Source organism: Astatotilapia calliptera, chromosome 2, assembly GCF_900246225.1.
Source record: "Astatotilapia calliptera chromosome 2, fAstCal1.2, whole genome shotgun sequence".
Lineage (NCBI taxonomy): Eukaryota > Metazoa > Chordata > Actinopteri > Cichliformes > Cichlidae > Astatotilapia > Astatotilapia calliptera.
In genome coordinates this window covers 1,627,503-1,655,355 of record NC_039303.1, presented here as the reverse complement: position 1 = coordinate 1,655,355, position 27,853 = coordinate 1,627,503, and the positions used below count along the sequence as shown (strand labels likewise).

At 42.9% G+C, this 27,853-nt stretch overlaps 1 protein-coding gene across 4 annotated transcripts; it reads left to right on the top strand.

The window, feature by feature from the left end:
- The first annotated feature begins 275 nt into the window (after window positions 1–275).
- On the top strand, window positions 276–27,563 carry hars (histidyl-tRNA synthetase). Of its 4 annotated transcripts, none has more exons than XM_026181388.1 (14): window positions 276–590; window positions 737–846; window positions 7,617–7,703; window positions 8,503–8,622; window positions 15,154–15,249; window positions 15,493–15,618; window positions 17,603–17,710; window positions 17,781–17,879; window positions 21,580–21,673; window positions 21,936–22,063; window positions 22,484–22,756; window positions 22,861–22,977; window positions 26,753–26,899; window positions 27,006–27,563. In XM_026181388.1, exons 4-14 carry the CDS (start codon window positions 8,530–8,532, stop codon window positions 27,060–27,062), a joined length of 1,338 nt encoding a protein of 445 aa, XP_026037173.1. In that variant the 5' UTR covers window positions 276–590; window positions 737–846; window positions 7,617–7,703; window positions 8,503–8,529; the 3' UTR covers window positions 27,063–27,563. The 4 variants fall into 4 exon arrangements, with proteins under 4 accessions (XP_026037173.1, XP_026037180.1, XP_026037163.1 ...); XM_026181369.1 differs by lacking the exons at window positions 276–590; window positions 737–846 and adding exons at window positions 5,752–5,814; window positions 7,134–7,497; XM_026181395.1 differs by lacking the exon at window positions 737–846 and having other exon boundaries at window positions 508–590.
- The last annotated feature ends 290 nt before the right edge of the window (window positions 27,564–27,853 follow it).

Below are 27,853 nucleotides of genomic sequence, written 5' to 3'. Positions count from 1 at the left end.
GGGGTGAGTGCTACTGGGCGGTAATCATTGAGGCAAGATGGGTTGGAGTTTTTGGGTATCGGGACGATGGAGGTGGATTTGAAGCAGGCCGGTACCACAGCGTGGGCCAAGGACAGGTTGAATATGTCTGTGAGCACTCCTGCAAGCTCCCCAGAACACGCTCTGAGAACACGCCCGGGGATGCCATCAGGGCCTGCAGCCTTGTGGACATTGATCCTGCTCAGCACCGCTCCTACATCGGTGGGGGAGAGAGTCAGAGGTTGGTGGTGTAACTAACAGTGAAGTGTTCCAATGTTTTTCTTGTGTTTATATTTGTAAGTTTCCTTTAATTGTGGAACTTTGTTTTGTAATTGGTGGTAGCGGAAGTAACGTGCAGCACGGACTGAGTTTGTGGTGACACTAGAGCAGAGAAGCATGGCGCTCTGTGAGTTCAGCTGCATCGTCCTACTGCTTTAAACTGGACTTAAGTTTTAAAGAACACATAAGTTAAGTTAAGTTAAATTAAACCCAATTGTGGACTCACCGTTGAGAGGAGTAGCGGCTCGCGCGAAGAACGGACTTTCTCCCGTTTGGCTACAGCAGGCAATGAGGTGTGTTCAGGGTGCCTCTGTTAATTTCAGTTTCAATGAAAGTGCCATAAAAGGGCATTTATGTGTCTATACCTTTATTGTTTGGATTTACTGTGATAAGAGTTATTGTAAACATGTTGCTTATTGCAATTGTTTTCTTTGGGTAGTTCTCACGATGATGATGATGATGACGACGCTGAGTGATCTTGTCGCCGAACATTGAATAAATCATCTGTAAACAAGAACTTGTCCGCGTGGTGGCTAACGGGAGCTACAGGTGGTCTGGCGTCACGTCTGCTTTGGTTGTGGTTGTGGGGTTCCCTCGCTCAAAACGAGCATAAAAGTTGTTGAGCTCGTTGAGGAAGGAGACATCAGAGGATGCGGGGGAGGGTTTGGTGGTCCTGTAGTCTGTGATGGTCTGGAGTCCTTGCCACATGCGTCGGGGGTTGGAGTTGGAGAAGTGTTCTTCTACCTTCTTTTTGTAATGGTGTTTGGCTTTTTTGATGCCCTTCTTTAGATTAGCCCTGGCTGTACTGTAGGCGTGTGCATCTCCTGACCTAAAGGCAGTGTTGCGGGCCTTCAGGAGGAGACGAACATCCCGGTTCATCCAAGGCTTCTGGTTGGGGTACATGGTGATCCGTTTCTGGGTGGTGACACTATTAAGCCCTTATTTATAAATGTTTACACAATAATAGACACCGTGTGCTCTGTGACATTGTAGTCTTCTACTTCTGCTTCCATCGGTTTGCATTTTAAACTCCCAGCCTTTGACGCCATCACCGAGGCATACGACAATCTAGTGGGGGAGGATGTGGTGAAAATCCGACAGCTGTGGATGGTCACAGAGTGTTACCAATGGCGTGTCCAGCGGGGTGGCCTGGGGGGGCACAGGCCACACCCCCAACCAGACTGGCCACCCCAGGTGCCACCCCAAAGGCAAAACAATAAAATTCAATCAAATATCAAATGTCCGATTATGTTTTCACGGTGACGCTCAGATATCCGAGTGTAAGTGAATGCAGCATCGGCTTCTGCGCTATGTGCATCACGTTAGCAAAGGTAGGAGAGCCAAGCACGAAAGATGGCACTGCAGGAAACAATTTTTCGGTGAAAGAAAATGAGGACAGAATAAATGTCCCGGTAAGTAATATTAAGTTTGTTGAGTTTAGTAAACTTCGGTGAAATTAGAATACCAAGGAAAAAAATAACACTTAAAGAATTATTGCAGCCGTCGAATATTTCAGACAGTATGCTACTGAGGGCAGCTAACATAAGAGTTATGAGTTATAAGATATAATCTAAGTCGTAACATTGCTGTATGGAGCTGCAGATTTGGTTGCAGGTTAACATAGCTGGACTGGCCATCGGGCTTATTTGACTTATTTTTTATTTTTTTTGTAACGGCATGAACAATGAGAGGTGGTGGATTGGCCAGATGCAGGTCGATGTGTAGAAATAACTCCGTTGTTTGGTGGTGGCTATGGCGGGGCTTCCACAGAGGCAACAGGTGGATGAGGGAAGGGGAGGCAGGAGGAGAGACCCGAGGCAGCCGCCAGTCCGAGTGTCAGGTGAACTGAACTTCAGGTAAGAAGTTATGACCTGCAGTCTATCTGGGTCAGATATAAACTAAGTTTAGGTGGAGTTTATTTTCATGTTGCTGACTTTTTACTGTCAGTTGCAATAACTCATACTGCGTTTTAGCCAGTTTGACAGAGTTTTTATACAGCTGGGTGGGTGCTATGATGTTACTGATAGTGAACTTTATTTTATTCATAAGGTTAGTAGAGTTGCCAACGGCTCCTTAAAAAAATGGAATGGTCCCTCATTCAGAGAAAATATTACATGTTTCGTATTGAGCTGAGAAGAGACGCAGTTTGTCCCGGACTTTAGCTAGAATGGAAAAAAGACACAAAGCTGGATTTATTCTGTCTTTATGCTGCACAGCTGCCTCTTCTCTCATTCTCTCCCCCTCCCTCTCCTGTTGCTACTTCAATCATGAAACTGATCAATGATCAGCTGATCGGCTTTTCTCTCTTGTTTGTTTATCGCCCACTTTGCACCAGAAACAGGAAACCAGCAGATGTTGCGCTAAACAACAGCAGCACGTTTAAGCTTGATCAGCTGTTGTTAGAATTTATTTAATATTAATTTCTAGTATCAGCTGATGTTTGCTGGAGCCACAGCTGTAAAGCTGCTGGTCATGATGTCGGTTTGGATATGTGGTGAGAGGGAAACATGAAACCAGGAGATGTCCTTACAGAGCTGAACAGGTGATGGAGAAACAGGTTTACCTTTTAGGTCACATGAATGAGTTGAAGTTATGAACTGTTTCTGAGAGACAAATAACACCAGGATCCTTTTTTATGTAGCTGACAGCTGGTAACTGTGCAGGGGCGGGTCTAGCAAAGTTTAGCCAGGGGGCAGGTAGGGCATTAACAGGGAAAGGTGGGCACAAAGAAATACTTTCTTATTCTCATTTAAAATACCTAGTTTTTATTAAATAATTATCTAAATCTTACAACCAAAGTTTTTATCTGACGTAAAATGTATAGAAATCATACATATACCAACAAGACTGTACATCACTGTCACAACAGCGTTTGTTTTCAGTCAAAGGCTTCATGGCTTTACTACCTGGTGGGTCGGTCTGTAGTCAAAATGCCCGATTTTCTGTCCCAGTCCAGCCCTGCAGGTTAATACTGGCAGTGTCACCATGCCAGCTGACTGTATTTCATCATCAGCCAGTGTTGTTCTTTATCAATATTACCAAAGTTTACCATAAGGCAGCATAGAAAGTATTTACTTGCTTTCAGGTTTTATTCAAATGTTAGTCTTTTCAGTTGTTTCCCCACTTTTTTCCTGTTTCAAAATCAAACACCAGTTTGTGAGAAGATTATCTTCTTTTTTTAACAGGCAGAGAAAGTTTTACATTGGAATTGGCTAATTTGTCAATTGTATGTTACAAATGTTCATATTTTAATATTCAAAAATGTTTTTGTCCAAAACATATGTGCACTATATGTCAGTAAAAATACTATGCAAATATTGCTGTCCTTGAATGCTGAGTAAACACTGACAAAGCACTGATTGTATCTCTTGTACTTTATCAACGCAGTATCTAAAAACTTTGCACCGTAGTGGTTAAAATCTCATTCTAATAAGAGTTAAAAGTGCATTTGGTTATTAGGTTTATAGGATTATTGAATTATGGTTAACGGTTGGTAGAAATTTTTTTTAAACATTATCTGCCAATTACATCTGCCACCCTTCTCCAAATCTGTGCCCCTACCTGGCCCCCCCAACAAAAATTTTCTAGACACGCCACTGAGTGTTACAAAGGAGGCGGCTGATGTTTCTCTGAAAGACTGATTCTTTCTAAATAATATAAGCCGTTCATAACAACCTGAGAGACTGGGAGTTTAAAATGCAAACCAATGGAAGCAGAAGTAGAAGACTACAATGTCACAGAGCACACGGTGTCTATTATTGTGTAAACATTTATAAATAAGGGCTTAATAAAGACGCTTCATTTCTCAAGAAATATGCAGGTGGAGTGATCTTTATCAAAAGTGGAAGTTAGTTCTGTGGCTAAACCATTGTACACAACAACTTTAAAAATCTACTGTGTGTGAGGCTGTTAGCTGTGCTGTTCAGAAATAAACTCATCTACAATGTGTTAGTAAAGAGTGACGTGTACTTCTGTCCCATTAAGCAACGGTTTAACAAATTTCACTGCAAACTATAAAAGGAATCTGGGTTTAAATAGAACATAGCAGTGTTGGATTAAGTGCAGGAAACACTAGTATAAGGTGTCTATGGAACAAAGCTCCTTCAACATTCACAGTGACCAAAGTGGATGACTACAGGCATTTCTCTCAGTCAGCTGATTGTGTTTAGGGAAAAAGCAGCTAAATACACTGAGATTGCGCTGCGATGTTTGTGAGCTGTGGGTTTTGTCAAACTTGGAGTGAACAAAGCAGAAAAACAGTAAAAGATTCAGACATTGAAATTCTGGTTTATTTCATGAATACACTGAAACATTTTACAGTCCACAGAGCAAAGTAGCATACACGATAAATGGATACACATAACACAGACAGTGAGAAGTAAAACTCATCGTCTTACCAGATGTTATATTCTGTAAACTTAAAATAAACCCCTGAAATTAGAGTTTAATGGGCTGCTGTTAGTCCTTGTACAACGGGTGCGCAGCTCAATTGACCCATCGGGGTCCACCAGGCAAATGTTCAGTATGACAGACAGTCATAACCCGAAGAAGAGAGAGCGCATTCTTAAATTTCTCTTAGAGTGACAGCTGCGCATCGCAGGACTTTTCTGACTGCAGGTGCACAAACAAAGTGATCAGAACGACTTTGATAAACAAAATCTATTCTAATCCAGCTAAAAGAAACCTTATTCTAAAATCATTTGAAATTGGGACAATTAAGGTTATACAAAGAAAATGTATTTCACTCCCCCTTCCTCCTAAAGTAATGGAATCAATTTCAAGGTCATAAACTTGGTGTCCCCAACTAATGAATTCCTGTCTGCCAAAAACAGATTACCGGTATTTGCCAAAAAGTGATTGTAACTAAGCTATAAATAACTTGTTGGTCTATAATATGTGAAAAAGATTTCAAAAATATCCCTCATGAATGATATCAAGTCATCTTGAGCCACCAACAAGATTCCTGTCACAAGGTAGAAGCTGCAATTAGTTTTTGGCAGTGACTTTTATATATCCTTTATGCTGTTAAAAATCTCTTTGACATTAAAAATGTATTTTTTAAGAGTAATCTGACCAAAAGTAAAGCAGAAAAGGCAACAAATATAACAACAGTTACAGTAAACATATTTTAAGTGACCGGATCGGTTATAATGTATGTCCCTAACACAGAGTAATAAAGATACTTGAAATGCAGGAAACTTTGAATTTCATGTATAACCCCTTTGTAAATCCTGTTTACTGAAGTCTATTTACCAATATAAGTAAAGAAATTACACATAAAAAGACACACGGGAACATCACGAATGATGAATCGGAAATTGCGTTTATTTCCGTTTCCGTTTTATGCTCCGTTGACAGTTACAAGTCCGTATGTGCTGTAGGTAGCCGGTGAAGTAGGTAGCGCTATAAAACCATTTAGAAAAAGCAATGGAAGACAAGGCTCAGATACAAGAAGCGATTAAAAGTCAAGGGGAAGTCGTCCGGAAGTTAAAATCAGAGAAGGCGAGCAAAGAGCAGGTCCGTACTAAGATTTACTCTTAATATTAATTATGATGTTAAGACAAGTGAGTTACAGCATGCTGCGCCATGCTTCGGCATTTTAACTGATTGGTTGTTTGCTAGCTAGATTAGCTATATAATACATGTAGAAGGTTTTCATACTCGCAGTTTAGCTCTCGGTCTTGGAATACATGCTGTTAGCATCTGACTCAGTACTGTCTAATATGATTATTAATCAGTTCTCATTTCGACATAGATGATGCTCAATAACTTGGCTTTCCGAAAAAATGGAAGGCGCTTATATTTAGAAAACAATATCCGCTAAATTCAGGTTTCAGGGAGAAGGAGACTACACTTCCCAAAAGCCAGTTTTTTTTATTCCACCATAGAGTTAGCTTACAGGAAAAGTCCTGCGCTCTAATCGGTCCGGCCTCCTTCATTCAGCCCAGTTAGCTAGCGGATGTTAACATGCATGTTGGCACCTATTATGTAATGAATTAACGAATTAGATAACAATGATATAGCTTTTTATTTTCTTCACGGCTTTAAAACGTGGATTTTCAACGTTCTTATTCTCGTTATGGAAATGTGTAAGGAGAGCTGATGCAATAACACGCATGCGTTAACACGGGCATTATCAGAGCCTGTGACCACTGAGAATATGTAGCTGATACCACAATAAATGCCAAATGTATGGGACGGTGCAGAAGCGTTTACTATTAGCAAACACTAAGACGATCAAGACATCTTCTAGGGGCCAGTGTTTGTTTTAGCCCGTCATAAATCCTCGTAGAACAACATGAATTAAAAACGTGCCCTTTGTGTTATTCAGGAATCTTCTAGACTGGACCATAGAGCATATTCTTATTTCTCAGAGAAGATGCCTTAGCCGAGTCGTTCAGACAGCAGTCTCATCCATTTCCTGTCTTTTATCTGAATTGTTTGATGTTAGTTCTGACTCGCTTTATGAAAATGACACCATAGAGATTTATTGAGACTAAGTTACAAATGCTTGCTGACAGGTAGAGTTTGCTAAATGCAATAACAGGTTAAAGCAGCAACAGTAGACATGTTAACCAACTTTTTGTGGCTGTGGACAATAAGTGAAGGAAAGCGCTATACAAATACAGGGGAAAAAAAGGAATCATAGATTTTTTTAAACAGTTCAAGAGGTGCATCTGTGCACTTTTCGTCTAAATCAGTTTTTATCACATTAGTGAAAGACTTTGTTTGCCGGGTGGGTGGGGGGCTGTTGGGCTGCTGTGATTGACTTGCTGCATCTCGTGTTCTGTTCTCCTCACTGTGGTGATGATGCATCATGCCCCACCCTCTCCTAGTGATAGGGTTGCTTACCACTTTTCTCCTGTTCTTCCTGCCTGACCTGTGGTGACCTTGGCCTGTCACACGATTCATCATCTCCACCATCTACTTCACCGTCTGGTTAACCCAACCCTCCTGACTGGCTGCTGCGGCTGGCTCTGTACAACACCACTGGATTATGCTGCACTCTTGATGCACTCTGATCTTTTTTTGGTCCTACTTTACTTTTTTTTTTTTTTTGAAATCCATACCATTTTCCTGCACTGTGGAATAACCATGCTGGGCATGATCTGGGTTCGTGCCTGCTCCGCTCTGGTGGGCTTTCGGGCTCCCACATGTGTCCGATCTCTTCACTCTTTCCCTGGGATCACTGTGGCTCAGGTAGGCTGCTGTCCATGTGTTTATTTGACAAGATGTATTCATAATTTTTCACGCTACAGTTGTTAAATACAGTATAAAACCTCTGAACACTTTATATTTTGTTCTGTGTTCTCATGCAGATTGATGAAGAGGTAGCTAAACTGCTGGCACTAAAGGCTCAGTTAGGAGATGATGGCAAAACCCAATTTGTCCTTAAAACACCAAAGGTAAGATTAAAGTACTGTTGTATTTAAGGAAATACACGTTTATATTTACAGAATATTCTGTGGCACAGGCCTGGTATCGTCTGTATTAGGACAAGACAAACACAACCATTTAACTTTATGTCACATGTGTAAAGCTTATCTTACTATCTCAGCAGGACTTGGTGGAATAAAAGGAGCTCTCAATGGCAAAGTACCCGCTACCTTTATATTCGGGCACATACCATTTGATTAAAAGCTTGTTGTAAGTAGAAGCAGGCGTAGCTTTGGTTACAGAGAAGCCTGTCTGTGAGATCATTGGCACCAAGTGGCTGCATTATAATTAAAAAAATATAATAGCTCTAGATAGCTTGTTACCAAAGATCAGATCAAAGAACCCCTTCATAAGAGTGGGTTTAACGAATCAAACTTTAGTGTCGGTAGTCAAAAATGCAAGGATCAGACTACCCCAAATTGTGTCATCAAAGTACATGATGCTTTATGTGGATATCTGCTTATCCTTTAATCAATCACATCTCTTCTAGAGGACCAGAAAATGTCTGTATGGTAAGCTTTCCAATGGTGTGTTACAACCCCAGTGGCTCTAAGTTAGATTTCTTTTTAATGTAAAAAGTTACATGGATTCAGTCACCCAGGCCTAGGACAGCGACCATTTACAACCTCTGGTAGGCTGAGTGGTTACTGGTTACCGCACGGTGAAATCTGTTACAAAGAGGATGCTGAACAAAAAAATGACAACAAACAACAAGTGCATACATATTCTCACAATAGAATTATTTGATTGACAATGTGTGTTTGTCAGGGAACGAGAGACTACAACCCCAAACAGATGGCCATCAGAGAAAAAGTCTTCAACACCATCATCCGCTGCTTTAAACGACATGGAGCCGAGACCATCGACACACCTGTTTTTGAACTAAAGGTAGAGTTTGACTTAGTTTAACAAGTTTGCTGCTTGAAAAATAGGAATGGGAATCGGGTATTAGTTCTTTTAGCAAACCGGTTCCCAGTAGTTCAATTCCTTGGAATTGTTAGTCTGCCAGACTCTCAATCCCGCTTATCGGTTCCACTCGTACTTATGCTACAATTAGCTGACTACTTTCATTTTTATTGCACAAAAGAACCAGAGCGCAATGGTGAAGTGCAAACTGCATTCAGGACCGAAACAACAGCTAACTGCTAAATAACGAAGTTGTGCCGCTAACACAACTTCGGCTCTTTGCAAGCACCTATCCGGTCTTTAAGTGATGACATGATGAATCCTGCTTCCGGGCCCAAACTACCCTGTGTTTAATGACGCTTTTGTGTTTTTAACATGTTTTAATGCTTTGTATCTTGTTCTATTTAATCTCAAAAGCCCCTAAAAACAGTCAGTGATCACTGTCGGCCTCTCTCGGTTTTTATTACCGCTATTCATTTTAAAGCTCAGCTTTTAAAACCATCGGGAACCCTCAAGTTAACTTTTATCGAGTGGAAAAAAGTTAACGTTCATCCTCCAGCTTCACTGTTTATGTTACGCTAACATAGCTGTGTCGCTAGCCACCACGTAGGACATCATTATATACCAGCTAGCCCAACTTCAGTAACCCTACAAGTGTCACTGCTGTTTACTTTCATTTATGTTGGAAGTGACAGCAGAGCTGTACGTTTGAATTTTGTCAGAAATCTCTCAGTCAGAACATGCTACATCATGTTTAGGTGGTAAGTAGCGAGCTAACTTCCTGCTAACTTCTAACTCCGTTAAATGTATTAAATTCTGTTTTCATGGATGCCTGGATGTTAAACTTAAGGCTATTGTTAAACTGGATATTAAGAGTTTTACTCTCAGTGATGCCGCAGTGTTCGTTTGACTTTGGGCCCAGACACAGCTAATGACGTCAGGCTTAAAGGCCGGATACAGACAGTGTGCTAATCAGTTTTCAGTTTTATTTGTCATATGCAAGTTAGCACAGGGTCAACATTGCAATGACATGTATTTGACGAGCAGAAGACAGTCACTCAGCAGAATGGTACAGTAGAAAAAAAATGGTTAAGAGCAAAATATTAATAAAATATAGTAAAAGAAAAAAGATTAACAGTTAACAGACTAAATATGTATATATTGGGGTGCAACGATACACAAAATTCACGGTTCGGTTCGATACTTTGGTGTCACGGTTCGATATTTTTTCGATACAAAAAAAAATGTTCATGCTTTTTTAATTTGTCATTTATTAAAATTATAAATATATATTTTAACTCAAAAGTACAGTTTTTAAATTTAATGTTGCTGAAACAACAAAATAATAAAAAAATAAAAAAATAAATCTGACGGAGGAATCACTCATCTTTGGAAAAGAGAGTTTATTACAGAGAAATGGCTCTTTCAAAATAAAAGCTATACTATACTCTTCTTCTGGGCTATATTCTCAGCAGCATATTAAACATATCAGGTCCCCATAAGGAGAATCCTGTGCTAACGGCTGTCTAAATGACTCGGGTAAAGTTTGTAGCATGCGTGCTTGTTGTTTTTGTCTGCTTCCACTTGTCTTTGCACTAGGATGATGTCGGAGTAAATGTGCAGTCATATTCGTTGTGTTCCCACTAGTGCTGTCAGCGTTAATCTGAAATGACGTTAACGCCACAACACGGCAAATCTCCGTTAACGAGCTACTGCGGATAGACCCGTGCGTGGGGCTGGACGGCGTCAACACGTTAACGAGCTAACTGCGCTAACACACTAGCTCCCACCAATGTAATTGAGCATTGCGTGGCACATCCAACATACTGTTTTACTTTAGTCCATGACGCGCTTACCTTCATACGTCACATGAAAACCAAAATAATTCCAAAGGCCAGATCTGAATGAGGGTGGGGGAGGTTCAGTTTGCCATGTTGCAAGGAGAGCTTAACTTCTGTCTCGCTAGCTTGCCCTGCGCTCAGGGAATCTGCCTTCGACTACTCCGCCTAGGCTGCACTGTCGAGCGCAGATCCACTGAGCGCTCAACACAGACAGCATCGTCAGAAGGAAAGTTGATAAAATAAATAAAAAATTTTGTATTGTTTGATACATATGCGTACCGAACCAAAAGCACTGTATCGAACGGTTCAATATCGATACGAGTATCGTTGCACCCCTAATAAATATATAAATATATGTACACACTAGTGATTAACTAAAAAAAATCTTAAATAGGAATGTGACGGGGGGGATATTGCACAGTGGCAGGAATGAGCAGCAGTACAGACTGAACAGTTGGTACAGTATTGCACATTTTCTGCCTAATATAAATACCAATAAAGTGGAGTGACCAGTGCAGATTGTGCAGAGTACTTGTGAAGCTGCAGGGTAGCTTCTGAGTGCGTCCTGTGGACTGTGTTGTGTGTGTTTAAGTGTTGTGGTTGAGGTGTCGTATGGCTCGGTGGTAAAAACTGTTTTTGAGTCTTGTAGTCCGAGCAGACAGACTCCTGTAACGTCTGCCAGATGGTAACAAGGAGAAGAGCTGATGTGCTGGGTGGCTGTGGTCCTTGATGATGCTGTGTGCTTTGTGGAGGCACCGTTGAAGATAAATGTCCTGAATGGCAGGAAGCCTCGTGCCAGTGATGTGCTCTGCTGCCTTCACCACCCTCTGTAGTGATTTCCGGCTGCTGGCAGAGCAGCTTCCGTACCAAACTGTGATGCAGCTCGTCAGTAAGCTCTCGACTGCACACCTGTAGAAATTTGAGGTGATATTTGCGTTCATGTCAAACTTCCTCAGCCTCCTCAGGAAGTCGAGTCGCTGGCGAGCTTTCCTGATAGCAGTGTCTGTGTGAAGGGTCCAGGAGAAGTCCTCGGTGATGTTGACTCCAAGGAATTTGAAGCTGCTGACCCTTTTGACCTTGACACCGTTGATGTGGATGGGCTGGTCTTCCCTGACTGGTCGTTTCCGGCAGTCCACTATCATCTCTCTAGTTTTGCTGATGTTGAGAGTCAGGTTATTTTCCAGACACCACTCGTACAGCGCCATCACCTCCTCTCTATAGGCCGTCTCATCGTTGTCTGTGATGAGGCCTATGATGGTTGTGTCATCTGCAAACTTGATGATGGTGTTGGACTCATGTTTAGCAACACAGTTGTGTGTGAACAGGGAATAAAGGAGGGGGCTAAGCACACAACCCTGTGGCGTTCCTGTGTTTAGGATGAGTGATGAGGAGGTGTGCTTACCAACTCTCACCACCTGGGGCGTGTTTGTGAGGAAGTTTAGAATCCATCTGCAGATCGGTGTTCCCAGCCCAAGGTCGACGAGCTACGAGGCAAGTTTTGAGGGGATGATGGTGTTAAATGCCGAGCTGTAGGGCTGCCACAAACGATTATTTTGATAGTTGACTAGTCACCGATTATTTTTGCGATTAGTTGACTAATCAGAGCATGCATCCATTGAGCGTAAAACCTACAGCTTATTGCACCAGCAGCATCTGCTCTTATATAACTATCATTAGCTTACAGCTTGAAGTGTTTAAGGTGCTAACTAAAAATAAAGACAAGATGAGAGTTTATTCAATTTTAATGAAGTTTTCAGATTGTTTCGGTGAAGTTTAATAAACTCCTTGCTTTCTAAAATATAACAGGACACCGGAGTAAATTCTCCAGCATCTCACACTTCTGATAATCAGCTGTCTGCTTGACGTTTATTCAGCTGTGTAAAAACTATAACTTTAATCTCAGCCAAACCGATTTACTCAGGAACAAATAAAATACTGAAAAAAGCCAAACAATAACATGTTTAAGTTATCTAAGTGACTCATATATATTTAACCTGAGGAGTGAAAGACGGCGGTGGGTTTGAAAACGATTTGCCGGGAGTCCGGTGTTCTCACGGCTCTAGTTAGCCTTGCCCCCGGCTCGCTAACGAGCTAGTGGGTAACAGACGTCTCCGAAAACGTCGGAGCGCTTTTGAAAATATGTGGTGTCTTGATAAACTGAGCAGATATTTGAGGTTTACACAGCTACATTCTCGCCTGAAAATATGTTAAACGTTTATTTTGTGACCCAGAAAGAATAATAAGAGTAACATTAAAACTAACTAGCTGCCGCCATTGTTGGAAACTGCGCTGGGCTGCGCTATGAATTCTGGGACACAGCTACTTCTTCTTCTTCGGGGTTTAACGGCAGCTGACATCCTTGTACATGCAGTGCTGCCATCTTCTGTTTCAGTCCGTTATTACACTCTTAAATCCTGCTACTTATTCCTGCGTCTTTTGGGATCTAACAAAGCTTCAAACGACGCTTCGACTATCAAATTGGTCGTCGACGATTCTGATAGTCGACGTAATCGTGACTAGTCGACTAATCGTGGCAGCCCTACCTAGCTGTAGTCGATGAAGAGCATTCTTGCATATGTATTCCCTTTTTCCAGGTGAGTGAGGGAGGTGTGCATTGCCAGGGCGATGGCATCCTCTGTGGTTCTGTTTGTCCGATAGGAGAACTGAAGAGGGCCCAGTATGTCAGGGAGGGAGGAGCAGATATGACCTTTGACCAGCCGCTCGAGCCACTTCATGATGATGGATGTCAGTGCAACAGGACTGTACTCATTCAGACAGGAGACCACAGATTTCTTAGGAACAGGAATGATGGTGGATGTTTTGAGGGACGTGGGGACCACTGAGTGCCTCAGGGAGAGGTTGAAGATGTTGGTGAACACCTCTGCCAGCTGGTCGGCGCACACTCTGAGAGGCCGGCCTGGGATGCCGTCCGGTCCCGGAGCTTTGTGAGGATTGACCCTTTTGAAAGACCATCTTACAGCTTCTGTTTTGAGAGTTAGTTACAGCCTCACTGTCCTCATGAGGGTAGAGGATCTGCTCTCTGTTGTCTGCATCAAAACGAGCATAGAAGTTGTTAAGCTCGTCTGCAGCTTAACAACTTCTCGTCCAAATTCCCCGGAATTTGGATATATGCGGACGGTGGTTTTAGTGATGGTATCGTCCATGCATTTTCCAATATATCCAATGACAGAGTCTGTGTAAAGTGTAAAGTGTGCGTGTTAGTCCCCATAGGGAAATAGTTCCTCTGCATTTAACCCATTCACCCAGTGAAGCAGTGGGCAGCCACCAATGCAGCGCCCGGGGAGCAGTGTGTAGGGACGGCACCTTGCTCAGGGGTACCTCAGGGTAGCCGTTCAGTGGAGTCGAACCCCCGACCTTCCGATCATGGGGCCACCACTCTACCTACTGAGCTATCCCTGCCCTGTGAGTTCATTGATGTTGCCATCAGCTGCATCCACAAATATCTGCCAGTCAGTTGTCTCAAAGCAGTCCTGCAGGACCTCCTCAGCCTCACTGTCCCGTTTGTAGATGACCCTGGACGCTGGTTTTACCTGTTTCAGCCTTTGTCTGTATGCAGGCAGCAGCAGCAGGAACAATGGTCTGCCTTACCAAAAGCTGGGTCTCCCAGCTCAATAAAGGCAGCGTCAGGATTTTAATTCTCAGGTCCAATAATGATGTCATACAGTTCGTCCACAGCCGAAGCTTTATCAGCGTGTGGGGGAATGTAAACAGCTGAGAGGAGAACTGAGCTGATCTCCCTCGGGAGGTAAAAAGGCCTGACTTTAATGCTCAGCAGCTCGAGGCTCTGAGAGCAGTAAGTTTTTAAGATACACACATCTCTATCCCACATAGAGTTAACCATAAAGCACACCCCTCCTCCCCTTTTCTTGCTTGAGTCCTTCGTTCGGTCTCCCCGGTAAACAGTGAATCCATTCAGCGTGACGGTGCGGTCGGGGACGCTGGGCTCCAGCCACGTCTCCGTGAAGGCCAGAACGCATCAGTTCCTGATGTCTTTTGGGTGTTTAATCCGTGCAGGCAGCTCGTCAAGTTTGTTGTCCAGAGACTGGAGATTTGCGAGCAGGATGCTGGGCAGAGTTGGCTTGCCGTTTCTCTGTCGGGATCGGCTCAAAACTCTGGCGCGTTTCCCACTCTTTGTTTTCCCACGGCGTCGCGCAAGTAAATGAAGGATCCCAGGCATCCACGGTGTCGAAACCTGCTGTAAAGTCCGAACTGGCTGACGAACATTGCTCCAAAAGCGTTTGTCCGTCATACCGCGTATATGATCGCGCTGTGCGCACAGAAATAGAAAGCAGTACAAAATAAATAATAACATTTTTGCTGAGATGACTGGGAGCTCTCGGCCGCCATCTTACGGCGCAACCGGAAGTCAAGTTCCTCGATTGCTTTAAAGCTTTGTGCTGTTGACTTTGTGTTTATACCTGTTGTTAGCTAGGATTTGTGTTGGTGTGTAGCCTGTAGGTTTATATTGTTAAATGTTAATTATGAGAATTATATATCACATATTCTGTGTGAGACATTATTTTTGACACACTGATCACAAGGAGGTGAAATGCCTTCAACATTCACAAACATTTGACCACACAGCACGCAATTGATTTGCAGGAATGTGGAACACATTGCACGGAAGTGACCTATTTGTCTGTTTGCACAGGAAACATTGACGGGGAAATATGGAGAAGATTCCAAGCTCATCTACGATCTCAAAGACCAAGGAGGAGAGCTGCTGTCCCTCAGATATGACCTCACTGTATCCTTTAAATAGACACAGCCAACTGTACTGTTCTCATTCATGCATTTCCACAAAAATGTTAGAAAGGATTAAAAGAGTGGTGGTACTTTAGACTGAGCATTCAACAGAGTCAGAATACGCAGTTAAATGAACGGGGCTTCTTATTAACCAAGTGCAGCTTGTGAAAAGGTTACATTGTCATGAAAGTAGCAATACATTGTTACTCTGTGGTGTTGTTATTCTTGACCCGCCCTCTTTCAGGTACCATTTGCCCGCTACCTGGCCATGAACAAGATAACCAACATCAAGCGTTATCACATTGCTAAGGTCTATCGTCGTGACAACCCAGCCATGACCCGGGGACGTTACAGAGAGTTTTATCAGTGTGTAAGTCAACTGCAGATGGCATGGACTGAGTTCTTTTTCATAGCATTAATTTTGTCTCACTATGGGAATATCTACTCTGACCTCATCAGAAGGTCAAATATCACAGCTCCCTATAGGCTGGCTCAGTGATGCCTGTGTGAGGAGGGGCGAGGGGTCCCCTATATAATCTTGATTCAAGCAGAAGCCGTTGACAGCCCTGCTGTTTGTGCTAAACTGACACTGTCCATGAATTTTAGTGCAGAACGCTCTGTTCCCTACATGCCAGTGTATAGTAGCTCACAAGCAGTAGCAATACAGTCCTGTAGGTAGTCCGGGTGTTTGGTAGCAATGCTTTTACTCCAAAGCATCGTAGCAACACTTTACTAATAAGGCACTGCCAGCATCACCAACAGGAAGCATTCACGCGTTCAACACTCATTAGCAACAGTGCTTAATGTAGAAACTGCCCAATATGCAGCAAAACCTCCAGAAAAGTAGCACTACCTTTCACTGCTAGGATTCAAAGTCCACTAGCTACCCGAGGCTACAGCTAGCTACCCGAGGCTACAGCTAGCTACCCGAGGCTACAGCTAGTGTCACTACCCGATCCGTACCGGAAACCCGATCGGTACCCCGCATGCGCAAATCTTACGTCACTTCCTCTCTTTGCCAACATTGCGACATTCAATATATTTGAATGACACGGTTAGCGCCCAGTTAGCTCCTAGCATTTCTCAGCAGCTCTGCCTCCTTTTCGACTACCGGGACATTTAAACAATGGATAATCCGTATGCAAACAAATTCATGCTTTTCTCCTCAACAGAGAGCGTCCCCCGATTGAACAACAGCGCCGTAAAATAAGAAGAATGGCGCCTAATTACAGAGTTAATAATACAGACTTTGTAATGTGTCACGTGAAGATTCAGCAGCCAGATGAAGTGTTTACTGACAACTGACAGTGATAGCGCACATCATCATCACTATTCCAACAATCCTCTCCACACAGACAAGCATAAACACACTCGACTGTCACTAAATCAAATTTAACACACGTTTGTAATGATGCTAATTCAGTTTACAATAGGGTTTATTCGCTCAGTCAGCAGGTGGCAGTATCCTCGTACACTGGGGAGTAAACTGCCATTAAACGAAGAGAAGAAGACGAAAACCCCTGCACATGCGCGGTACGGATCGGAGAGTCCTGATCCGTAACTATCTTTTTATTTTTCGTTTTCGTCTACATTATATTGAAATGTTTCATTATGGGAAACATTTTAAGAGATACTTATTATTCTTAACATCTTAACAGATACTCTGACCCGTAACTATCGTAAAACGCTTCAACCGGAAGTAGACACCTTTCGTGCATGCGGGGTACCGATCGGGTTTCCGGTATGGATCGGGTAGTGACAGCTAGCTACCCGAGGCTACAGATGTTGAAAACTATTGTTGAGGAGTAGCAGGTGGTTGGTGTACTTTGGTAAACGGTCACTGCTCTGATGTAATAAAAAAATGTGACTGTTAAATGCTGTCCACACTCCTTTCCCTGATCGCCATGGAGTGCTTCAGAAGGGTCGTCGAGGCCCACATAAAGGATTCCATCAATGTCACTGTGGGCTACAGGAAAAAACGTTTTTGCAGATTGTTCCTGGCTCAGACTCGGGTGCAAAAAGTCTCAACCTGAGCTTCCTCCTCTACAATTTGGTCCTGGACTTCTTAACCAGCAAAATCCACAACATCTCTTCCTCCTGCATCATCCTCAGCACTGGCTCCTTCCAGATCTCTGTATTAAATCTCACCTTCCAGGTCACCCTGCTGACATATTACACCAGAGCATCAAAGCTGTCGTACAGTCTTTGTAGATGATGCAACACTTTGCACAATACATTTTTATGTATTTTATCTATTGACTATTTCAGTTTACACTGACATCTGCTGCTCGTCACCACTGATGACTGACTTAGAAGTGACAAGGTTAACATGTGTGTTTGTGTTTGCGTTTCAGGATTTTGACATAGCAGGGCAATACGACGCCATGATCCCAGATGCTGAGTGTCTAAAGATTGTACATGAGATCCTCAACGAGCTGGACCTCGGAGACTTTCGTATTAAGGTTTGTCACTTAGTTGAGCTGAGTGCTGCCGTGGTGAGTGAGTCTCTCTAACCACATCTTCTACATGCAGGTGAACGACCGACGCATCCTTGATGGAATGTTTGCGGTGTGTGGCGTTCCAGATGACAAGTTCCGAACCATCTGTTCAACGGTGGATAAACTGGACAAGGTACTGAGGCTTACTGCAGTGAACATCCAACTCTCCTAATCACTATACTCAGTTCTCCTGACCCTCGTACTTATGAGAATGTTGCCAGTTGTCAATATTCAGAAACCAGTATTGTGGAGGTAAAAAGGAATGGCATTTTTATTTGTGACACCTCTGATGTAATCTAACAGCACTGTAAGCGTCTCCTTGGAGAGCTGCTATGTTGATGCCATTTGCATGAAAATGTTATGTGCAGCTGCTCAACAAGAAATAAGAAGTGAGATTAATCAGATGTGACTCTGGATCAGATCCGCCTCAGATGTACCACAGGCTCAGAAGAGTAGGTCCAGATCGGAAATCACTTACAAAACAGGATTGGACTGGATCAGGATGGATGAACCTCAGTGTGTGAAGAGGACTCTCCATTTACATGCACAAACTGGAGTCTATTAGATAGATATGATACAAACCACTGCAGCACAGTACCTGTAATACCTACAGCATGTTCTAATCGCTCTAATAGGATATTATGGTCGACAGTATCGAACGCTGCACTGAGGTCTAGCAGGACAAGCACAGAGATGAGTCCACTGTCAGAGGCCATAAGAAGATCATTTGTAACCTTCACTAAAGCTGTTTCTGTGCTGTGATGAGCTCTGAAACCTGACTGAAACTCTTCAAATAAACCTCTGCAGATGATCTGTTAGCTGTTTGACAACTACTCTTTCAAGGATGTTTGATATAAAGGAAGGTTGGAGATCGGCCTATAATTAGCTAAGACTGCTGGGTCTAGAGATGCTTTTTGAGTAAAGGTTTAACTACAGCCAGCTTGAAGGCCTGTGGTACATAGCTGATTATTAGAGATAGGTTGATCATATTTAAGATCGAAGAATTAATTAATGGCAGGACTTCTTTGAGCAGTTTTGTAGGAATGGGGTCTAAAAGACACGTTGATGGTTTGGAGGAAGTAATTATTGAAGTTAACTCAGAAAGTGTTTGAGAATTATACCACGGAGTCAGGTACTTCTGATTAGAGACCTTAGTTTTCACAGGAGCTACAGTATCCAGAGTCGTACGTAGTGAGGAGGTGAAATTATTAACAAGATGATCGACCTCTGGAGCAGCGTTCAGATAGCTGCTCTGCTCTGTGTTGGTACAGGGCACTGAAGATGATAACAGTGGGTGGATTATATTCTTAGGATGTTCTTGACAGATGTCTTTGCAACCATCTAACTTCACTTAGTAAAACATTTGCACATCAAGAAAGATTCTTCTTCAGCCACTTTAAAGCCCTTTGAGTGCTCGGTCAGTAGAATAGTGCTATATAAGAACCGGTCCATTTACCATTTATTTACCAAGAACTCAAATATTTACTGATTAGAGCATTTTAATGATTTATAATCCTGTCTTCCATGCACTTGAGCAGCTCCTCAGTGTATGATGAAATAGATGCTGTAAGATGAAGAGATATTAGCCACAAATGGTAAATGGCCTGTATTTCTATAGCGCTTTACAGTCATCCACCCATTCACACAAATGTCATTGATTATCACGGTTTAGATAAGTGTGTTTGCATTTGTGCAATTATTTTGAACTGTGGGTGCTGATTTTAAGTACAAGTAGCAGTGATGTCCCGTCTGAAGCTGAAGCTCCAGTGCGTGCCCAAAAAACGAACACACTGCTTCAGAAGCCCTGTTCCGAGGCGAGGGTCGTCTGAAAAGAGTCACATGATTGATGACATCTGAAGCTTCATTTGTCAAACCCCCGATTCAGTGGTTAATGACGAATTGAAGGGAGGATAAGAAGGACAGACGCAACAACATTGTCATCCCCTATGTAGCCGGTGTATCAGAGAAACTCAGGAGAGTTTTCTCCAAGCATGACATCCCGGTGTATTTCAGACCCAGCAACACACTCAGACAGAAACTGGTTCACCTGAAAGACAAAACGCCAAAACACAAACTTAACAACGTGGTGTATGCTGTACAGTGCAGCGAGGAATGCTCAGACCTCTACATTGGAGAGACCAAACAGCCACTTCACAAGCGCATGGCACAACACAGAAGAGCCACCTCCACAGGACAAGACTCAGCAGTCCATCTGCATCTTAAGGATAAAGGACACTCTTTGAGGATGCCAATGTTCACATTTTGGACAGAGAGGACAGATGGTTTGAAAGAGGAGTGAAAGAAGCATCTATGTCCACTGTGAGCGACCATCTTTGAACAGAGGCGGGGTTTACGACACCAACTCTCTGCCATCTATAATCCAGTTTTGAGATCCTTCCCAGACGCCTTAACGCCCACTCACATCCTGGGCCATCTCATCTCAGGAATTCACATGATAAGGTGGGGCCAGGTTTCACAATGAACACACCCGAAACTCTGGCTGATTGGGACCCACACCCAGTTTACACCTTGGCTCAGGCGATTAGAGGATCATCAGGGGTCCTTTTGTCCCTCTGTGGGGGGAAACTCCCACTAGGTTTATCATTTGACCTTAGAACTGAAGAAGCTTCTTGGATGAGAGGTGAAACGTTTTCAAGCAACTTAAAGAAGTCCAGACGCTTTTCTTTGCAAGCTCCTTTGACTACGATGACCTGGATGACTGAGAACCTTCACAGACATAACGAATTGAATCATTGGTGATTTTTTTTGCGACAGATAGCGAACTAGTGTGCGACATAATGAGAGTTATAATTTGTAAGAAAACACAGCTGCAGTATATCTAAACGTATCACATGGAGGCAGGGACTTCACTGCACAAGCATACTCCCAACCTATTGTAACATCGTGTTGTACTTAATTAAAAAAAACAAACACTATATATTAATACAAAACATCAAGAAGTCCCAAGCAGAGGGAGAACACACCATGGTGCATGGTTACATGAGGAAGGTAAAAAGCACCACATCAGCCCGATGTCAGACTGAACTGTCACATTATCATGTTAAACAGAAGCTGTCATTTCAGCTCTGAGTGGCCAATCATAATGCAGCACTTCACTTCAAGTTGTAGATTCAAGCTGCTCGTCATATTTTTGGCACCAGGTGTCACCAAAGAGCTCTGTGTTGAACCGTCTTTAAATACAAGGCTCAGTGCTTCGGTGCTTGGCAGGTTATGATGAGGGTGTGGCTTATCAGCAGATGGGTATAACGCCACTAGTGCTCCACAGAGCTGCCATGTTATGTTGGTAAATATAACAAACGTGGACTGTGCTGTAGTCCCGTCTATGCCTGCAATGATTGCAGCCCTGCTGCTCACGGTCATTCGTTACAAGGCTGCTGAGCGTTTCTCCATCTCTCACCTCTTTTTACTCACCGTGTGTTTATGCACCACTCTGACATTAGTCATTAGTCAAACACACAACCGGTCACAGGAGATGGACTACCCGAGAGATGGACTGCCCGAGAGATGGACTACCCGAGAGATGGACTACCCGAGAGATGGACTACCCGAGAGATGGACTACCCGAGAGATGGACTACCCGAGAGATGGACTACCCGAGAGATGGACTACCCGAGAGATGGACTACCTGAGCCTGGTTAAAAGGGAGTTTTTCCTTCTTCTGTCACCAAGTGCTCACACAGGGTCATCTTCATGTTGGTTTTTTTCTGCATTATTGTTGGGTCTTTATGTTACACTATAAAGCACCGTGTTGTTGTGGTTTGGCGCTATATAAATAAAGTTGAATTGAAATCCTTACCCGTGTCCTCCTCTAGATGTCCTGGGAGGACGTGAAGAAAGAGATGGTGAATGAGAAGGGCCTGTCAGAGGAGGCTGCCGACCAGATTGGGGAGTACGTCAGCATGCAGGGTGAGACTGTGCCCAACATCCACACAGCTGATGTCTGTAGAACAATCAGCGTGACCTGAACTGTCAGCTGTTCAGCGGAGGCATTTTTTAGCTCTTTTTCTTCAGCATCAAATAAAATGTGGTCCAAGCTTATGCTGCACTCCCACAGACTCAGAAACACAACATTAAACATTTTATCTTGTACCACCACAATGATGAAATAGAGCATGCCAAGGGAATCGCTTGTGCAACACACAGACTGACTGTGCTGGATGTAATGCAGGTGGAATGGACCTGGCTGAGCGCCTCCTTCAGGACCATAAAATGTCTCAGAGTAAGCAGGCCTGCGCTGGCCTCTCAGACATCAAACTGCTCTTCAAGTACCTACAGCTCTTCCATGTCACAGACAAGGTGAGAAACTGATCTTGGATTTCTCTGGTATAGGATTCCAGTATGAGTGCTCTATAGCAATGATCTGGTTTCCATGTGGACAAAAAAGGTTTTATACTGGTCATGCAACCCTGTGAAAAACTAGCACACCCTTACTGGTTTTCAGGGTTTTCCATTAGGTCATGGTACCTGGTACCATTAGCATACTAATTATGTCACGGGACGCTCGGCCATGTTGCTATAGCAACAATCACGCACTTTAGGTGGTACTCGATTGTAAGTGAAAACCAGTCGATCCGAGTTGAGTGAACCTTGGCAAGTGAATCCGAGCAGGTAAATGGAAAAGGGGCTTTTGTTTCGTCTCTCTGTTGTTTTTGTTTGTTTTTCCGTTCTTCATTCTTCCCTGCCTGGATACGGACTTTGAAATTCTGCCTTCTCTAGGTGGTGTTTGACCTTAGTCTGGCCCGGGGTCTGGACTATTACACTGGAGTGATCTATGAAGCCGTGCTGACTCAGGCAAGCGCAGTCTCAGCCGCTAATGAAGCTCAAAACTGCGCCAATGCAGAAGAGAGTGTGAGCGTGGGCAGCGTGGCGGGAGGGGGCCGATACGATGGCCTGGTGGGCATGTTCGACCCCAAGGGGAGGAGAGTCCCCTGTGTGGGTGTCAGCATAGGTATCGAAAGGATCTTCTCCATCATGGAGCAGAAGGCTGAGGTAATGTCTCGCCTGATATCTGTGAAATAAAATTTAAGCTGGAGCAGCTTTACTGTTCTGTGAATGATGCACAAGTTCAACAGTGACATGGTTTTATTGTTCAGGCCTCACCGGAGAAGGTGCGCACCACAGAAGTTCAGATCATGGTGGCATCTGCTCAGAAGAACCTGCTGGAGGAGAGACTGCAACTCATCTCTGAGCTCTGGAATGCTGGCATCAAGGTAGGTGTGTGGCAGGGGGTGTCAGGACAGATCAGGGGGGAGATACTGTCAACAACCCCACCCTAAGAGTTTGGGTACCTTGTGTATCCACCAGGGGGAGCAGTGTGGCTGCTTTATCCGGTCTTTAAGTCTGACTTCATCAGCCGTTTCTGTGTCCAAACTCTGCTTCAGCTCCCAAAGTCAAACGAACACTGTGGCATCACTGAGAGTTAAACACTGTTTAAATTCATCTTTAATCATCAGTGTTGCTGCTTTACCAGGTGTAACAATTAAGTTTAACATCCGGGCATCCATGAACACAGAAGTTATTACATTTAACGGAGTTAGAAGTTAGCAAGCAAACAATTTATTTATATAGCACTTTCAGAACAACTCCCAGCTGAACACCAAGTAGTGTACACTTGACATGCCAGAAATGATACACAAAATAAGTTAAAATAAAATAAAGTTAGCAGGAAGTTAGCTCACTAGTTTGCACCTAGACATGACGTAGCATGTTCTTACTGAGAGATTTCTGAAACAATTCAAACGTACAGCTCTGTTATCACTTCCAACATAAATGAAGACAGAAAACTAAACAGCAGTGACGTTTGTAGGGTTACTGAAGTTTGGCTAGCTGCTATATAATGATGTGCTACGTGACCGCTAGCGACACAGCTATGTTAGCGTAACATAAATCACAGGTTCCCAAAGTGTGTGTGTGTGTGGGGGGGCAGAGCCATTGCAGGGGGGGCGCGGTATGAAAAGAAAAAAAGAACACTTGGACACTGCTAGCATCATGGACAAGTGTTTGATGGGGCGCCTACAGAAACGCAAAGCAGGAGATGAAGCGTCGCTGAATATGTTTCCAAACCAAAGACTAGAAAATATGGTGAAGCAAATCTTCCCTTTGGCTTCACCAGGATTGGTTTTCCCTGCATCAGGAGCAGCGCTGGGCTCTTCAAATCACGGACAAACAGGATCCCACATTCTTGATCTTTAGTTCACAAACACTTGTTGTAATGACTAACTAGTCCTGACATGTTGGAGATGTTTGCTCTTTATACAGTAAAGTTACAGCAGGATACAAATAACATCAGGCTGATCCTGCCACGATTTGTTCCCTCGGTTCAAACAAACAGGATCCCACAGCTGTTTATGTTTTTGAACCCATTTTGCACAGAAAAGCATTTTTTGAAAAATGTATTGATGTTGAATATTATTACACAGAAAAAAAAACAACTACACGTAAAATAATCACACGGTGACGCCTCTGCCTTTGTAAATGGAGGGACAGTAACTGTATGTAAGCCTGTAAAACCTGCAGACAGTCAGATTAACAGTATTTCGTCTCTATCATTCTGCAGTTCATCTCATGTAAACAATAACGTGGTCACAGCGTGACGTGGAACAAAACACATACCTTTGGCGTTGCGTGACGAACTCTGTATTCCTCGTCCACACGTAAACACAAAAAAGGGGTTTTAAAAAATCTCCGTTTTCGGTGACTCGAAACGGCGTTTAAGTGTGGGCGAAACAGCTGCGCTTTCAAAAATACCCGTGTAGGTGCGGACGCAGCGTGACAGAGTTAGTAGTTTATTTTATTACTACCTGTAAGTTATTGCAGATTACTTGTATTTGCTTAATTGTTTACTGAATGTTTGAGGTGTGAAATAAACTGCAATGGAGCAAAATATGGGCGTGTGTGGTTGGAGGATGTGTTAGTGCGTGTGTGCACGTGGGGAGGGGGGGCGCGAACATTTTTCTTGTAAAACAAAGGGGGCCCAGCAAAAAAAGTTTGGGAACCACTGAAAGATACAAAACATGAAAACATGTTAAAAACACCACAGCCTTAACAAAGACTGAAGCAGGGTTGATATGTCATCACTTAAAGACCAGATACTGCAGTCATAATTATGATGGAGTCATTATGTTCAAGCCTGTCTTAATGAGCAGGCCAGCTGCTCTCCATCCCCACAGACTAATATTTTTTAAACTATGCAATCAAGAAATTATTAACAACTGGTGGAAGCTTTTTAAGACTGACAATGAATAAATAAACACAACACATAAATCAACAATTTTAAGGGCAGCTTTCACAGACAGGTAAGACAGCCCAGTCATTAGCATTACAGCACATGTCCGTGTTGTCTATTGACCAGCGATCGACTACGGTGGTGTGAAAAAGTGTTAGCCCCCTACCTGATTTACTGTATGTTTGTCACACGTGAATGTTTCAGATCATCTAACAAATTTAATGTTAGACAAAAATAGGGCTGCTCGATTATGGCAAAAATGATAATCACGATTATTTTCACTGAAATTGAGATCTCGATTATTTGACGATATTTATTTAACCCTTTAAGACCTACTATATAACCAAGTCCACCAGAGCTTATATTATTTTTTTACAGGCTGTAGTGCCATTTGTGGGAGCATTTCAAGTTGCTATAGATCAATACAACTGTTATAGCCCATATTTTAATAATATGTCTGCATTAAGTCCATAGTAACAACAATAATTGCAAAAAAGTGCAATAAACTACAAAAAAATATTGAAAATCGCTTTTGTTTTGTTTACATATATTTCTACTTGGAGAAATTTAAGAGGTTTATCCCTCAAAACTTTAAATACAAAAAAAGTTGCAAAAAATAGTTTCCCACCACAGGAAATTTATTTTGAGTGTCTTCATAGTTTTATTTTGGAGATACAGCAATTTTTATATACTGCAGGAAAAACGAAAAAACAATCCTATGATGCAAATTTGCAAAGAAAACAGCAGGTGCATCATTTCACTGTGGGAAGTGTTACGAACAGCTGATGGATCGGCAAAGCGTGTTTCTGGAGTATTGTGTTTTTGTTGCTGCAAGCGCTTTTTATGCAATTTTTGCAAAGCTATATGTGGAACGAAACCATGACCGAGGACAAGCTGATGGCATCAGATGTAAGTACAACTCCTCCGGTTTCATATGCAAAACAAATTATTGCGCTAGCTTACACGGTTCAGGTTCTACAGGGATTTAAAAATAGTTACACAAAACGGAGCGTGCTGCTCTGACCGGCTTTAAAGGGTTAACAATGACTTTAAAAAATAATATAAAATAGTGTGCAAATACTGATAACAGTGCAAATGTTTGCAATATAAGAAATAAATGAAAAATGTAAACATCTATGTTTAGTGAACTTTGCAGTGTTGCTCTGTGGTGCAGCTACTACATCGTAGCAAAGTTTACACACTGTGTCTACTTGATCCACGTCTGACTGAACCCATAATGTTTCCACACCACTGAAGTTTTGTTTTTTTACCTCTCTTTTCAACCAACAGCAGTCACTCTCCTCTCCAAATAACTTCTGCTTAGCTTTCCGAGCTTCCCTCGGGTCCTCTTAATTGTTGTGACGCGTGTTCGAAATGGAGAGCGGTGCGCTTGACTTACCACACGGAGCAGCGCGAGAGTAAAGCACGAGGGAGGGGCTAATAATCGGCTCAGTCATTTTTAATGATCGTTGAAAGCCCAGATCGTAATCGTGATTAAAATTCGATTAATTGAGCAGCCCTAGACAAAAATATTACAAACTGCATTTTGTGTTTACTTATATCATCTTTGTCTAATATTTAAATTCGTTTGATGATCTGAAACATTTAAGTGTGACAAACAGGAAAAAATCAAAATCATGAAGGAGGCAAACACACCACTGTATGTGTACTGGTGAGATGACATCGGAACAGTAAAGAGCGTGTGTGTGTGTGTGTGTGTGTGTGTGTGTGTGTGTGTGTGTGTGTGTGTGTGTGTGCAGGCTGAGGTGATGTACAAAAAGAACCCCAAACTGCTGAGTCAGCTGCAGTACTGTGAGGAAGCAGGAATCCCCCTCGTGGCTATACTGGGAGAACAGGAGCTGAAGGATGGAGTGGTGAAGCTGCGTGTAGTGGCAACCAGAGAGGAGGTATGATGCACGCACACCAAGTCATTGTAATTACACACATAAAGAAATGCTCACACACACGTCACGTTATCTTGCTGCCCCCCCCCCCTCTGCTGTTTGTGCACAGGTCGATATATCCAGAGCAGATCTTATCAGTGAGATCAAGAGGAGAACTGAGGCTTAGCCGCTTCCTGCTTGTTTAGCCATAAACCAGCCACGTTATCTCATGGGCTCTTCAGAACTGTGTACAGAATTCCTTCCCTGGTCCACTACAGAGCAAAGACACAGCAGCTACGTGGACTGGTGTTACACAGCATGTGGTGCTCATGAGCACAGCAGGAAGCTAACAGGGAACATGTTTAAATGAATGATGTTGCTTGTAATGTGCTTTCGGTTGTGTAAAAGATGCCTCACTCGTTGTCATTGTTCACATTGTTCAGTAGGGTCTCTGGTGAAGAGATGGTAGATGTAAATCACACCAAAACAGTCAGTGCACTATTTAAAAAAAATACATAGGAGGATAGCTGTAGTGTTTAAGACCAAGACTGAGAAAATGTTACACATTTGTTTTCTACATGAATCACGTCATGATTTACTGCAGTTAAAGTTCTAAGAATGCTCCTGTCTGTATAAAATATCCTGTACTGCCCAGTGTCTCAAATAAAAAGCTTACATTTTGCTCAAACCTGGGAAAAGCTTCTGGTTTCCACATCTGTGAGAATGTGAAGGTCCTCTTGGATGAAGACGATGCTCCCACCACCAAACACCAAGCTGCCAACTTTACATGTGTCTTTTAAAGGGCTTAAAAAAGTCCAATAGAATTACTCGGCTGATAATGTGCTGGGGTTGTCCTTAAGCAGCATCATTAGAAGGCACAGCATTTCATTGCTATGCAGCTGCATTGACACCTGACGCTGTGCAATGGGCACACTGATGGTTTTGAACCTCGTGGTCAGCTCAGTACTTGGGATGCGT

Excerpts from the sequence above, each read along its gene's own strand:
- hars (XM_026181369.1), top strand. The coding sequence starts at position 7,309 with ATGCACTCTGATCTTTTTTTGGTCCTACTTTACTTTTTTTTTTTTTTT. Across the intron at positions 15,619-17,602 it reads ACAGAGAGTTTTATCAGTGT|GATTTTGACATAGCAGGGCA; the intron begins GTAAGTCAACTG and ends TTTGCGTTTCAG. Across the intron at positions 22,064-22,483 it reads TCTTCCATGTCACAGACAAG|GTGGTGTTTGACCTTAGTCT; the intron begins GTGAGAAACTGA and ends TGCCTTCTCTAG.